Below are 13,868 nucleotides of genomic sequence, written 5' to 3' on the forward strand. Positions count from 1 at the left end.
TACTGCAAGGCATACGCAGACGTCGTGCACATTACGTATGACATCGACAATATCTGCCCATACACATGTGTGCTGTGACACTATACATACATGTCCTATCCCCTGCTGTGGCACTTCATAGTTGGACATCCACTGCCAGCATCAGCGTGGGTGGTGGCATTGTTCTGTGTTTTAAATCACGATGGCACCCCTTGGCCTATCCCAGCTGTGTACATGATGTCCCACTGCTGTGCACACGGTGTCCACAGTGGTTGGTATACTCAGCAGGTTAACACTACATAACCACCTTTCACCACTCTCTCCTTTATGGACAGGTATCTTTACTGAAAACACTGTTCACATACAGTGCCGATTCGTCATACATATCATGCGTTACACACCAGTACATCTCGTGGGTTCTACATACCTTTCCTGTATTGCTTTCCGTATTCCGTTTGTGTCTCGCTACTGACAAGTGATCGGCTCTTGTAGGAATAACGTCTTTGTTCGGTATGAACATACAGTTTGACTATCCTGGAGTCTTCCTTATATCCGTCGTCACCTGCGGCATGTGGGTTCATCACACCAATAGCTGTTCCTCGGTGTGTACTTATGCGCATATCACCTGTGCATCTCCTCCATTCGTACGGTACTCGTCGGAACTAGGCCATGGTTCATTCATCGTCTGGGCGTTGGTTATCTGCACTACCTTCGTGGGGATGGTATGTATTGTGTTATATTATGTGTGACTACAACCGCTATGTGTGGCATCCGGTACATTTGCCTGTGGTGTTAGCCTTGGATTGTGTGTGTTGGGTATGGTATTATGTTCCACATGTGGGTGTCCGTGTCCTGCCGGCGTCTGTCGATGGCGTTTTGCATTCTGATGTGTAACATAGCTCTTGTATTCCTGTACACAATGGATGCAGGTATGCATCCGCTGCTGATAGTGGTTCCCCACGCGGGATGTTGCGGGTATGCCGCTGTCATTAACTGCCTGTATGTTTTTGCTGCTATTTCGGTTTGTATCCCTTTGATATGTGCGATGGGGTATATCTGCGGCTGTGGGTGATGGGTACGGGTTGTGGGCCTTGCATTTGTACATACACGGTATGCTTCTGTGTGTGCTCCATCCCTGCCTGGGGAGTTACAAGTTACCTGTCTGTTGTTCTAGGAGTGTAGGTTTTGTTGATGTCGTCTGCTGTCGGTACCGCCTGCCTGTGTGCTTCCTGCATGTATTCCTCCGTCACATCGGTAGTATATCTGCAGCTGTTCGTACGTGCCGACTATCCCTTGGCATTTTGTCACGGATATTTACGGTCATTGTGGTCCTGTAGTTGGGATGGCCTGTATGCTACCGGTTGCCACCTATTCGGGTGGCGATTGCTTGTTTAACACTCGTAGAACACACAGCGGTGTTTACGGGATGATACTTGTCCACGATTGGTGCCGGGGTAGCACATGCATATTTCCGCGGTACATAACTATTGCTGCGTAACGTTGCCGATATATCGTATTGGAATTAACATGTCGGCGCCATACATACGGTGATGGTTTGTACATGCGTCCTTTGCATGTCATGCTGGCTATACTCCTGTGGTACATTCTGGGACATTTTTGATTTGCATCGTTTTACGTCGCCACGCCTAGCCAGTGAGGAGCTCTCAGTACTACTTTGTGGGTACTGCTATACATACGCCTGTGGTTCCTATACTGTATGCCTACACATGTTATTCCACTCCGCCTGTCACATGCCACCTACATACACATTTTATAGTGTCACACACATTACACTGGCACAGCGGAACACACGACACCCTCACCTCACACATAGACATACTGCCGCTTTCACAGGGATGGTTGCACACAGTACCTACGTTGACCACATCGCCGGTGGCGGTGTCTACCTCCGCCCTCATATCCTATGAATATTACACGCACATGTCCTGTTACTGTATCGTGGCCTGGCGATCATCCCGAATGGTGAATATGCATTTAGGTGGGTTGACCTTTCCATGGGTGGCGTTCCCTGCTCTGTCCACCCTCCCGGATAGTCGGGTTGTCATTCAGTATGTTTACTATGTTGAGAGTTCGCATCTTACTGCATCTGTAACCTTGCATCCCTGTGATTCCCTGTTTAACTTGTTGTACTTTATATCTGTGTATGTGTACATATATTTCTACGTGTGTAATGATATCTATATCCATATTTGTGTATGCACATATGTACATATGTAGACACCTTGCGCCGAATGTGGCAGCATACGGCTATGCCGTCTGCTGTCGGACCCGCGTGCGGTTGAGGTGTTGGCATTCCATGCTCCGCTGGCTGTTGGTTGTGCAGTGTTTGGGTGCTACCTATGTTGGAGTCACACATGGGACCACCCATACAGTACACATTATGGGCGGACATGTTTGTGTGCCGTCCATTTCACTGTGTGTGCAGGTAGGGAGGTGTCAGTCCATGGGGCCTACGCTGTCAGAGTATGTGCTATATGTTCCCTCTTTGCCAAGGCATAGGCATATTGGGTACGCCTCCGTCTGCCTACTGGGGCTGGCACAGTGTGTTCATGGCACTGAACGCCCTGTGCCTGTGCTTGCCTTGGCAGTTGTGGCGGGCTTGGTGGCCCTACACCATTATGTCCCTGCGGCAGCTGTTTCCGCAGGATCATATTATGTAGCATAGCACATACTATGAATATGTGGGCACATGTGCCTGGAGAGTACTGCAAGGCTCCACCAGATGTATCCAAGCACCGGAAACGTGATTTCAACATCCCAAACACACGCTCTATGATTATTCTGGTTTGTGCATGTGCCTCATTATGGCGTTCTTGCATGTGTGTGTGTGCATTTCTGATGGGTGTCATCATCCACGGCTCCAATGCGTAGCCAGCATCCGCCACAAGGTGACCTTGTGTGATGTCCCCCCTGGCGAATACCTGATACAGCTGTGAGGCATGCCAGATATGGGAGTCGTGGTAGCTTCCGGGGCTGCCAGCACACACATCCATGATAATGCCCTGCGCATTGCACACGACCTGGCAATTGATGGAGGGGAATCCCTTGCGGTTTATGTAGCGTCTACCCTGCTCACTGGGTGGTGACTTGATTTCTATGTGCGTACAGTCTATCGCACCCAGTACCTCCGGGTATTGTGCCACACGGTGGAAGTGGCGCATATTGCTAGCCAACTCCTCCTGAGATCTGGGGAAGTATATATACTCATGGGCATGTCGTAACATGGCATCCAGAAACTGGTGTAGTACCCTGGATGCTGATGCCTGTGAGATGCCCATTATATCCCCTGTTGGCCTTTGAAAGGTACCTGTTGCCAGTATTCGCAAGCTTACACATACCTTTGTGTCCACTGGGATGGGCTCCCCTCTGTTGTCTCTTGTTCTCAGGCTTGGCCGGCACAGCTCCACTATTTGCTGTAACGTGTCCCTGTCCACCCTGTAATGCTCTACTATCTCCAGGTCTTGCAGCCCCTGGTAGGTCACCCTTGGTCTGAACACTCTCCTTCTCCTCTGAGGCCTCCGGTAGTTGTCGGCACCCTCCTCCGCAACTCTGTCTGTCTCTAGCACATGCTGATGCATCACGGCCACGGCAGCACCCAACATATACATTTTAAAAGTTCCCCGTGTGTTTACACCATAAGGCGCAGCGTTTGGGAATTCGCGCTGTGTGTTGTGTGCATTCCCACTTTATAGTGTTGTGCTGTACACCCGGTGATGTCATTGGGTGTGTCTCTGCTGCCGTATCTGTGGGTTATCTACCATGTTTTACCGTTGGCACTGCAACGCTGTTGCCTTTGGTGTTACATTACACTTGCCTGAATTGGTTTAGCTTTACACCTTACTTTACTGTTTCTGCACGTTGCACCTACTATTTACGGGAGTGCATCCTGCAGGCACATGACATGTAATGCATTTTGTCTGCCGCCGCCGTTATGCTAACTCTCTCCTTGGCTGTGCTGTATCGGTTCTTCGCTCTTTGCATTTCTGCAACATTTGCATTCATATTCCTCCCCTTTCCTGTTTTGCAGATTTCTGCATGCAGAGTTGTCAGCTGCCGCCGATTGCCCTCCGTCGGTTGATTGGTGTTAATTGCTCATTACGACTCCAATTACACTGCTTCCGCATTTCCTCATATTCTCCGCATCACCTTCCTGTATCCATGGTTGTTGACGGGGCGGCCGTCACATGACTGGTTTGGGGAACGTCGTCATCCTCGTGCACATGTATCTGTGCACGCACTGTATACTCTCAGCGCATCTATTTCCTCACACGCCGGTCCTGATGCTGTGATGTGCATTGTACAGCCCAGGTTTGCTGGGCTCCAATGTGCTTCCTCCTACAGCGGCACACCCCTCTGCAATTGACAGGTATTCCCTCTAGGCCACTCCTCGGTGTTTTACCGCTGCGCCGTTTGGTGCAGCCTTACGTCGGCGGGGGGTTTGCGATTCAGTATTATCTGCCTCATTTGCATGGCATTGACTACTAATACATGGTTACGGCGCCAGACACCGACGCCACTCCTTGGCAACCCTTGGGCTGTGCTTGTGGCTTTCCATTCATACTATGGTGTATTGTGGCTGTGATGCTGATGTGTCTTATACTGCTCTTTTATGGCATTGTCATATTACTTCATTGTTCCTCACCTTCCGCGGACATGTCCTGGGGTTCTGCTGTGGTTTTTGCGTACATGACATTTATGTGGTTATTTACATTTTTTGCTGGTTTTCCTTTGACATTCTCGGTTTCTTTCCACATTGCCATGTTGCACCACTATGACACATGACGTTGGCAGCCTTCCGTTACTCCTATGTCATGTTTGGATATATGTAAACCGTTTTTTTTTGGTTTACATTGCCGTGCTGTTATGCTACGCCCGCGCCACTTCGTGAATCGCTACTTGCCTTCATTTGCATGGTGCAACACCGCACATGGGGTATTTAACATACCTACGCCAGAGGCGGCGCAACTCCGGCATACGCCGCTGATGCACGTGGGTTTGGATCGTACCTGAATCGCTCGGCGGCCATGTCTGGCATTGTGGCACCTACGCCATGCGTGCGCCTGGTGCAAGGTTCATGAATCCTGGGGCATATCTATAAAAGAATGAATGTTGAGTCCATGTATCATTAAGTGAAAGATGAAATTAGAGTATCTTAATCCATGTCCTTGAAAAATATATTTTAACTATGAATAACACTTGTCATGTAAACTAACCACACAGTATTGTTATGTTATTTTGTACTGGACTGTTTTAATTCAAAATATTCTTTCCTATTAATAATTTAATCAGTTAGAGAATTTCTTCTATCACTCAGGATAGACTCTTTGTGAAATCACTGTACTTAGAGCAGTGAACTGTGAGGCCGTACCTGGCACTCTGTAAGCACAAGAAATCTGGACAAAGCCAAAATAAATGGGGGGATAAAGGTTCAGAAATAGAAACTATTTTCAAATAGTGCTCTTATAAACTTAGAAAATGAATATACTAAAATGTTTTGCATTCACATGCATTTTCTGAACTGTATGAAGGTTGAAACTCAAATATTTGTTAGCTTTTGCTGTCCTCAGTCTGGAATGATTTGCCAGAAAACCACAATTTTTTGAAGGACAGATCAAAAATAAGAGGAAAAAAGTGGACATTCTGCAAAAATCTGGACAACTGAGAGTATGAATTGAGTGTGCTTTCTCTCTCTCTCTTTTTTTTACACAAGGGATATTGTGGCATCAGCTTCTTAGTCACTTATTGGGGTGTTACTTCACTTCAGTTATAATTTCAGTCTCTGGTTAGAAGTCTGGTTTGCCATTTATCTGGAAATATAAATTATTGTGTCACATCCTTTTAGTATTTGGAGTGGCCAGCAGTATTGTCTCTCATTCTCTTGGGATGTGAAACCGATCATTCACGTCTCATTGAAAAAGATTTTGGTCATCCATCCTTTTCATATTAAGTTTGGGTCATCTGCAGGTAGATGGCACCAGTCATCAATCCTCCTGTATATCACACAGTTCTTCCACATAACTTGACTAATATCTGGCTGTAAATCATTCACTTACTGGACATTTCTTAGCTAGCTAGTGTCCTGCATTAAGTGCATCCTTGGGTCCAGTCCTTGTAACAGTTTGGCCCATTTCCAATTGTCAGTTTTGCAGTCTCAAATCAATGCACCTTCCCCTATGTTCAAATGTATCAGATGATTCTTATTTATATACTGATATTGCATTTTGAGTGGCAGCCTTAGCACAGTTAATTTTGTTTAGAACACTTTGTCTGTTCAATAACAGCACAGGTGGTGTAGCACTGATTGTTACATATATGGCATTTATGGGATATTTCTGGCTTCCCTGCAACTGACCATCAAGTCCTTCTAGTGCCTCTCCATTTTGACTGGGTCTACTGAGCCTACCTATCCCCCATGGACTAACTCTCTGCTCAGGGCTCTAGGGACCCTAGAAGAGTGTCATACTACTACCAAGCAATGTTTTCCCTAAAGCCTAAAACCTCCTCTTGTGTACGTACCTATTGCTCAAAGAGACTGCATGCAGTGGGTTTTGTGGTGTACCATTTCCACCTCCACAAATGACTCAACTATGCACCCACCCTCTCATGTAGACCACACTTTCTGAATGTCCCCATTTACCATCAGGGATCAACCATAGAGGTTTTCCTAAGCACATGCCCCTCCGCTATCCCCCCCACCAGGATAAGTGATCAAGTGTAGGCAGCTCAAATGCCCATATGGCTTTACCTGTACCTGGTCATCTGGGTTGCAGTCCATCTCTTTGCACCACAGAGCTGAACTGACATATACTGCACTTTATTTCTCTGTACTGTGTTCCAGATTCTAATCATAGTGGCTCATCTCAATAATTTTACTTAAATTTTCACAACTTATTTATCCTGGTCATTTGTGGCTTGGCGGAAATCAAAGTAAACCACTTAATACCATTTTGCTTCTAAATGTTTGCAGTTTTACTGACAAAGACTGTCGATGGTTACCATTTACAACTTTATTAGGTAAGCCATTTCTTGCAAATACCATTCATAGTACTAATATTATCCGTTTAGCCATTATAATTCCATGCAAATCACTTCAGGCCATTTTCAATGTGTATCCACTGCATTTGGGAGCAAAGTAGTGGTTCATTTTGAGCCATTTAACATCCACTGCAACTTTATTTTAATTTCATTATTTAATTACTTATTTATTTACTTACACTTTGCTGACTGGGTTAGTCCTACTAAACCAAAGGAATCTTTTCAGGGGAGACCCAAGGTGGCATTTATACTGACTAGGAGGAAATTTGGTATTATTCATACTCAGTAGGAAACATGTATCCAGGGCAGCCCCTATTCATTGTGAGTTACAGGTGCATCTCCCATTTCCTAGGGCAATGGCAGATAGGAGAAGTAGTGCTAGCACCAATATGGAGGATGCAGGCAGAACAAAGTGAGAGAAGGATTGTAGTATGGATGTTTTGTCATGAAGTGTTTGCAGAGGGAAAAGTTGGAGATGGGTCAGAATGAAGTAAAAAGGAAGGGGAAATTACAGTTATAACCATGCAATTAGGATGACTACAAGATGATTACTTACAGCAAGTGCTTCATGAAGGGGCACAGTAGGGAGAAATTATGGAGAGAGTAAAGGATGTGGTGGACAACATGAGGAGAAGGGCCAAGAGAAGGAAAAGAGTGTCAAGAAGAAACATAAATAAAAAGACACAAAGAAAGAAAGAAAGAGTTATGTAAGTGTAATGACAATCAGAAGTGGGACAGAGGTAAATAAAGAGAAAACATTAACTGTAAGAACTCATTTTGCATTATTGGGAACAGTTGAGAGCATGTTATTTTTACAGGGCAGAGGGACATTTAATTAGACAATGTGATAAAAAAGATGTATGAAATGCAGGGAGGTCATGTTACTAGGAATTACATAAATGTAAAAAAAGACCATTCTGGATAAACTGCAAAGAAAAATGTACTGAAGTAATTTAGGAGAATGAAACTGAAATAAATTAATGTAAGGATGAACATGCAACTGAAACTGAAAATGAAGGTGTGTATGAAAAAGAAGAAGAAGAAGACAAAGTGGGGGAGGGTGTACATTCTAGAAAAGGGAAAAGAAGGAATAGAAATAATACAGAGGGATTTGTGTTAAAACAAATAAAGAAGGAGGTTACAAAGTGATGAAAGTGATGAAAGAGAGAGAGAATGAGATGGAATGTAGTAAACTGAAGCAATTCCATTGGGTAGAGAGTTAGAAATATGAAAATGGAAATTTAAAGTAAAAACTTGAAATGAAAAGAACAAATGCAATAAATCATTTAAAGTTTCTTTCTATTAATATGAATAGTATTGTAAATAATGTAAAACGGTTATATCAATGGTGCTGTAATGTAGAAATATATGTTATTTGTTTAAGGGATGTAAGATTTGTGAAAAAGAAAAACAGAACAGTATGAAATGTTATGGGAGGGGGGATTCTGTGGAACCTTTGGGTGGAGAGATGTGCAGGGATAACAGTAGTACTGAAACAAGACCAGATTATAATATTAGATCATATTATTGTGAAAGTTGTGATGGTAGCAATACAGGATATAAGAAATAAAGGTAAAGCAATCAGAATTATCGCTGTATACGTGTATACAGATATAAAAGGATGGGATGAATTATTTTAACTTATAAACACATATGGATGACTTGACTTCCTTACCTGCAATCCTTACATTTCCCAATATGCGTTCTTTGAAGTAATTTTCTAGTATGCATGAAAATAATTCATTATATTCTTTTATGGAAATATACAACAAACTTGATTCTTGTATCCAACCTCACTTAAAGTTTCACTTTTGCTAGCTCTAAAGTGATCTGAAAGGAGAGTGCAATTTTTGCTCAAACTGTGTAAACTTCACACTTATGCAAAATTGCACTGTTGCTGACAAGTAATGCTATGCGTGGGATTTTGCCTTCCCCAAGATGGAATAACAACCTTGTAGTTGATTATGTTATATAAGGAGGTGCGGGTAGGTACATCCATCACCAATGTGGCTGTGTTTGTCATTTTTAACATTTTTTTCATCTGAAATGAAATTCAGACATTTTTTTCAGTAAAATAATCGTAACCTTTTCAAGCAATGTCACTATCAGATTGTTTCACACTGCCTTTTTCGTCTGTAATGATAATTATTTTGGTTCACAAGTTTGCTCTGTGACTTCTAAAACTGATGACTTTGTTTTCGCAAAAAGGTGGTTCATAGACACGTTCATACACACAGACACACACATGCACATACACAGTGACACAAACACACACACACGCCCAACACACACCTACACACACATGCCACATTAAATTAGGACTATATATGATGACAGTGTAGTAGTCTAAATACCGTCTTGATTATGGGTCTTTGCAAATATTTAATAATGAATACTTTTTAATGAGATGTGCTATGCAGTTAATAGTATGTAAGATATTCAAGATTTACTGTGTACTTGAAAAGAGATTAATCAGAAAAAGAATTATGATGTGATGTGATGTATGATACAACTGCTTTAGACTAGTGTGGTAAAATTTTGCTTTGGGAATTAATTTGTTAGAGAAAATGAGTGTATAATCAGAGCACATGAGCTTCAGTTGTTCTAAAAGCCTTAATGATATCAAAAGCCAATAAACGGTACTTCATTATTTATTGTTTACATTTCAATTTTCTACATTCATGTTTATGCCCTGAGCTAAATCCGAGGTTTACCTTTTCACATTCAGGTAATAATAGCACTGTTGATGCTAAAGTTATATGACTAGTAAGTTAACTAAGAGTAAGCTATGAAAGTTCCTTACCAGTGTGATATTTTGGACTTGCACACGAAAGGGAAGAAGTATATAGGATTGTAAGGGTAGTCATTCCAAGTTACAGTACCTGTAAAGGAAACATCATAAAGAAGTGTGAGCTTATTGGTATGAGCATATTATTTTAAACTCAGTAGCAGAATAGTTAGAAAGTTAATTTGTATTTCTGTCACAAGCCTGCACAAATGACAAACTAACCTCTCATGTTTGACTGAACTATTAGCATACAAGACCTAGTATACTGACCTAATATGTTTTAGTAAGATATACACACACACACACACACACACACACACACACACACACACACACACACACACACACACACACGCACGCCACACACACACACACACACACACACACACGCACGCACGCACGCACGCACGCACACACACACACACACACACACACACACACATGCACACTCACATGTACACACACAAGGAAATACATTTGTGTGTGTATATATCTATATGGGTCTACTTTGAATGATCATTTTGATTCCTGGATACCTATTTTACATACATCCTCAACCTTCTGAGCAATCTATTTTTACTTCATCCAAACTTAGAGGTTTGCCCTTTTGGTCTCCCTATTTCAGTTTCCCCAATATACTCTTTCACCAGTTCCTGAAGTTCTCATTCTTTGTATAATATATGCAGACTCTACAATACTTTTATGTGAAATAGTACTCTGAGCAATCAAACGCAAGTTCCACTGAAGCAAGATCTGACATCACAGTTGGCTGTGTGTAACAGCCCTCAGTCATAAATATATAATATCTGTCCAGTAACATGTATATTTCAAACTCTTTGAAACAGTCATGGCCACATCAACTGACCCCCTCCAAAGCCTTTAAAAAAATTGTAGCATGTATTCTTTCAATCTGGAAACTCCTGAAGCCCAGGGTCCTTCCAATACTCAATGGTTGTTCAATTTTTAATGCATATAATATGAAGATATAAGAATGCATTTGTCACATTAAGAGCAGACTCATAACTCTGCTGATTGTGATATTTCACATCATATTTTCAAAAAGCTAGTCTTGTTAACTGACAAATATTAATGGTAAAACTATTTATTTATTGTTATTATTATTTATTTGATGAATACAATTTCTCTTTGTGGGCTGTAGGACATATTATTTTTACTTATTTATGCAATATTTTCCAAAGAAGGAACTGCAGTACAAATCTTTAAGATAAAATGATGACTTTTGCCACTGTTATGAAACTGTATTCAACAAAAAATCCAGGCATATGATGCCAGTGTTTTTGAATATATTTGCCTCAAATTCTTAGCATTTGCTTTTATGCCTCTTCATCAAGAATGGAAATGATAATTGCTTCTAAATCTAGTTTCAGATAGTAGTTCATATAGCAAGCTTAAAAGTTGTTTTGTATCAGAGTATGCAGGCTCATTTTTGATTTAGAGCTGAGGGACAGCATATGAAAAGCTTAGCAGAAGTCTCTGTTTTGCAAGGTAATTGACATATTATTGAATATTTGGCAATGTTTCCTGATGAGATTTGCATAATTGTATGCAAGCTCATAACTTTGTAAATTTCAGTGCTTTTGGACTTATTATTTATAATAATAGTTTTCTGGTCTTGTTTATGACTGATGGTATTGTTGGTACATAGTTCTACTTGCAGTGGTAGCTTCATTGTCACTGTCTAATGTCTTTTGTTATGATGGAGTTCCAAGTGCATGAGGTAAAGTCTGACAGACCACATAGTGAGAAAGTGGTCTTGAATGTCCAAAAATGGCCACGTCACTGTTAATATCTGGAATGGCAAAAGTTCAACAATACCAGCCAGAAGATATAGGTTTAATGCACAGTGTTAATAAAAAACACATCCTAAAAAAATGAAAATGAAAAAAAATGATGTATGGTGAATGCCAAATTTCAGAACCACAAAAACCACAAAACTGAAGGACTAAGCTGCATGAAATTAAACATTTAAACTTTAATAAATCTGCTTTTCGTCCATACAGACTTCATCAGAAATAAAATACACTATTTCCTGTGATATATATATATATATATATATATATATATATATATATATATATATATATATATATATATATATATACAAAACGTCCAATCAAAATACACTCTCAATTATTCAATTAAATTAAACAATTATTCAGTACAAAAATGCAAAATCTTAAAGTGACATCCTATTTTCTTCTTTCTTCTTTTTTGTTTTTGGAGTTTGTCTGACATTAAAGATAACCAATGGCTTCTGAAGGAGGAAATGAGCTGCTAGATTTAACCATCCATAGTGACCATCTAGAGAGCCAGGATTTTGGTGTTGCAAGCTTGGAACTGGTTTTAAATAATCTGCAGAAATAATTAAACTCACTGGCAGGACAGGTGGTGGACTTAAAGAACAATTGCCAGCCCAAGCAGATGGCTCAACGTGACTGTGGCTTTAGAGAAGGAGAGCCTGTGGTTCTATTTGAGAATCATGGGTCTCTTGTTAACCAAGGAGAGAATCTTTTTACAGATCGTTCTGCTGTTATATGTGCTAAGCACAATCACGTCAGGGAAACTTTCACATTGCCATCTGTTTTAGTTCAGAAACAAGAACCAAAGACTAAACTGGCTGAATTAGAGAAACACCTTAAAAAGTTTATATCTCTATCATTAGCTTGGGAGGGTGGCCTAATGGTTAAGGTGTTTGCCTTGCAAACACAAGGTGCAGGGTTTGAATCTCACAAGGGATAATTGGCTAGGCTTAAAATGGCTCGCAAGGGCAATTAGCTTAGTACTAACCTATGAACTATGAACTCGATATGTACTTTGAACACTGCATCTCAATTGGTATTGTCCCTAAAGGACTAAGATTTTATAAGTTCCAAAACGGCATTGGGAGAGATGATCCATTCTTTTTGGAAATTAGCGGACTTTTTAATAGGGCTGGACCAGAGTTTCTTAAACTTCTTGTTAAGAATAATATTAAAAGAATGTTTGCTGTGAAAGGTAATATTGTCAAGCTAGATGAACAGGTTGTTAGATTGCTCAGAACTATGTCAGAGATGCAAGCTGAGTATGACAGTATTTTTGATATACTCGAGAGCTACGAAAAGACTACTACTAGTCGTAAGCAGAAGAACATTCTAAGGGATAAAGAAGCTTATGAACTTAAAAAAATCATATCCCTTAAATGAATTACCCAAGAAGTTTAAAAACATACGTTCAGGAGTTACGTCTAATGTTCTTTTAGAAGAGACTAGTGGCCCTTTAAAGAACGAGACAGTTTCTAAGGAGGTGACATAGTCAAACCAAATGTGAATGATAATAGACATATGGATGAGTCAGTGAATCCCTTCCAACAAGTGAATTTTGAAGATGGCATCGAGGAGTTAATTTTGTGTTCACCTGTTATAACCAGATTAGGAGATAATTCAACTGCTATAACTTCAAAAAACATATCCCAGCCACCACAATCTCAGTTCCCTTTGAACCAGAACTGAGGCGTGAACTGAAAACAATAAAAGGAAGACTTTTAAATGGACATATTGTAAGTTTTGCAACTAGAGTTTTTAATTTAACCCAGCTCCAATTTTCTGATGTACAAATTAGGTTGTTGGGGTTTGGGCTGAATTTTGTTCCCTCTCAGAGGGCTAACTTAACAAATACTTGACTGGAGCTTAAGCGTTTTACACGGAAGCTCAACTTACATTTATTGCATGAAGTTAATCCTAGTAGTTTGCTTTCCAAACCTTCCACTTCCAATCCCACCTTATATAATACCTTAAGGGTTTTTGAAAAACGTTGTGAAGCAGACATAAGAAAATGATTAAATAACAAAAATGAGCATCATTTTTACAATTTGAATTCTGAGGAAAATAAAGCCCTGAAGGAATTGAAAAGTATTAAAGATATTAGAATAATGAAGGCCAATAAGGGAGAGGGGTTGGTAACTATGTGTGATGCTGATTATAAGTTAGCCAAAGAGAAAATGTTATAAAATATTTAGGAGTATAGTGAGGCTACTTTAGATGCCATT

The 13,868-nt window shown here is 40.7% G+C and overlaps 1 protein-coding gene across 1 annotated transcript in view; it reads right to left on the minus strand.

The window, feature by feature from the left end:
• LOC122796227 (snaclec rhodocetin subunit delta-like) overlaps positions 1-13,868 on the minus strand; it is a 329,386-nt gene that overhangs the window by 43,485 nt on the left and 272,033 nt on the right. Inside the window, exon 6 of the mRNA XM_044064542.1 lies at positions 9,839-9,917. Within this exon, the coding sequence (XP_043920477.1) occupies positions 9,839-9,917 (79 nt within the window). The remainder of the gene's footprint in view (positions 1-9,838; positions 9,918-13,868) is intronic.

The sequence above is a fragment of the Protopterus annectens genome, chromosome 3.part0 (assembly GCF_019279795.1).
Source record: "Protopterus annectens isolate FY-2018-M chromosome 3.part0, PAN1.0, whole genome shotgun sequence".
Classification (NCBI taxonomy): domain Eukaryota; kingdom Metazoa; phylum Chordata; order Ceratodontiformes; family Protopteridae; genus Protopterus; species Protopterus annectens.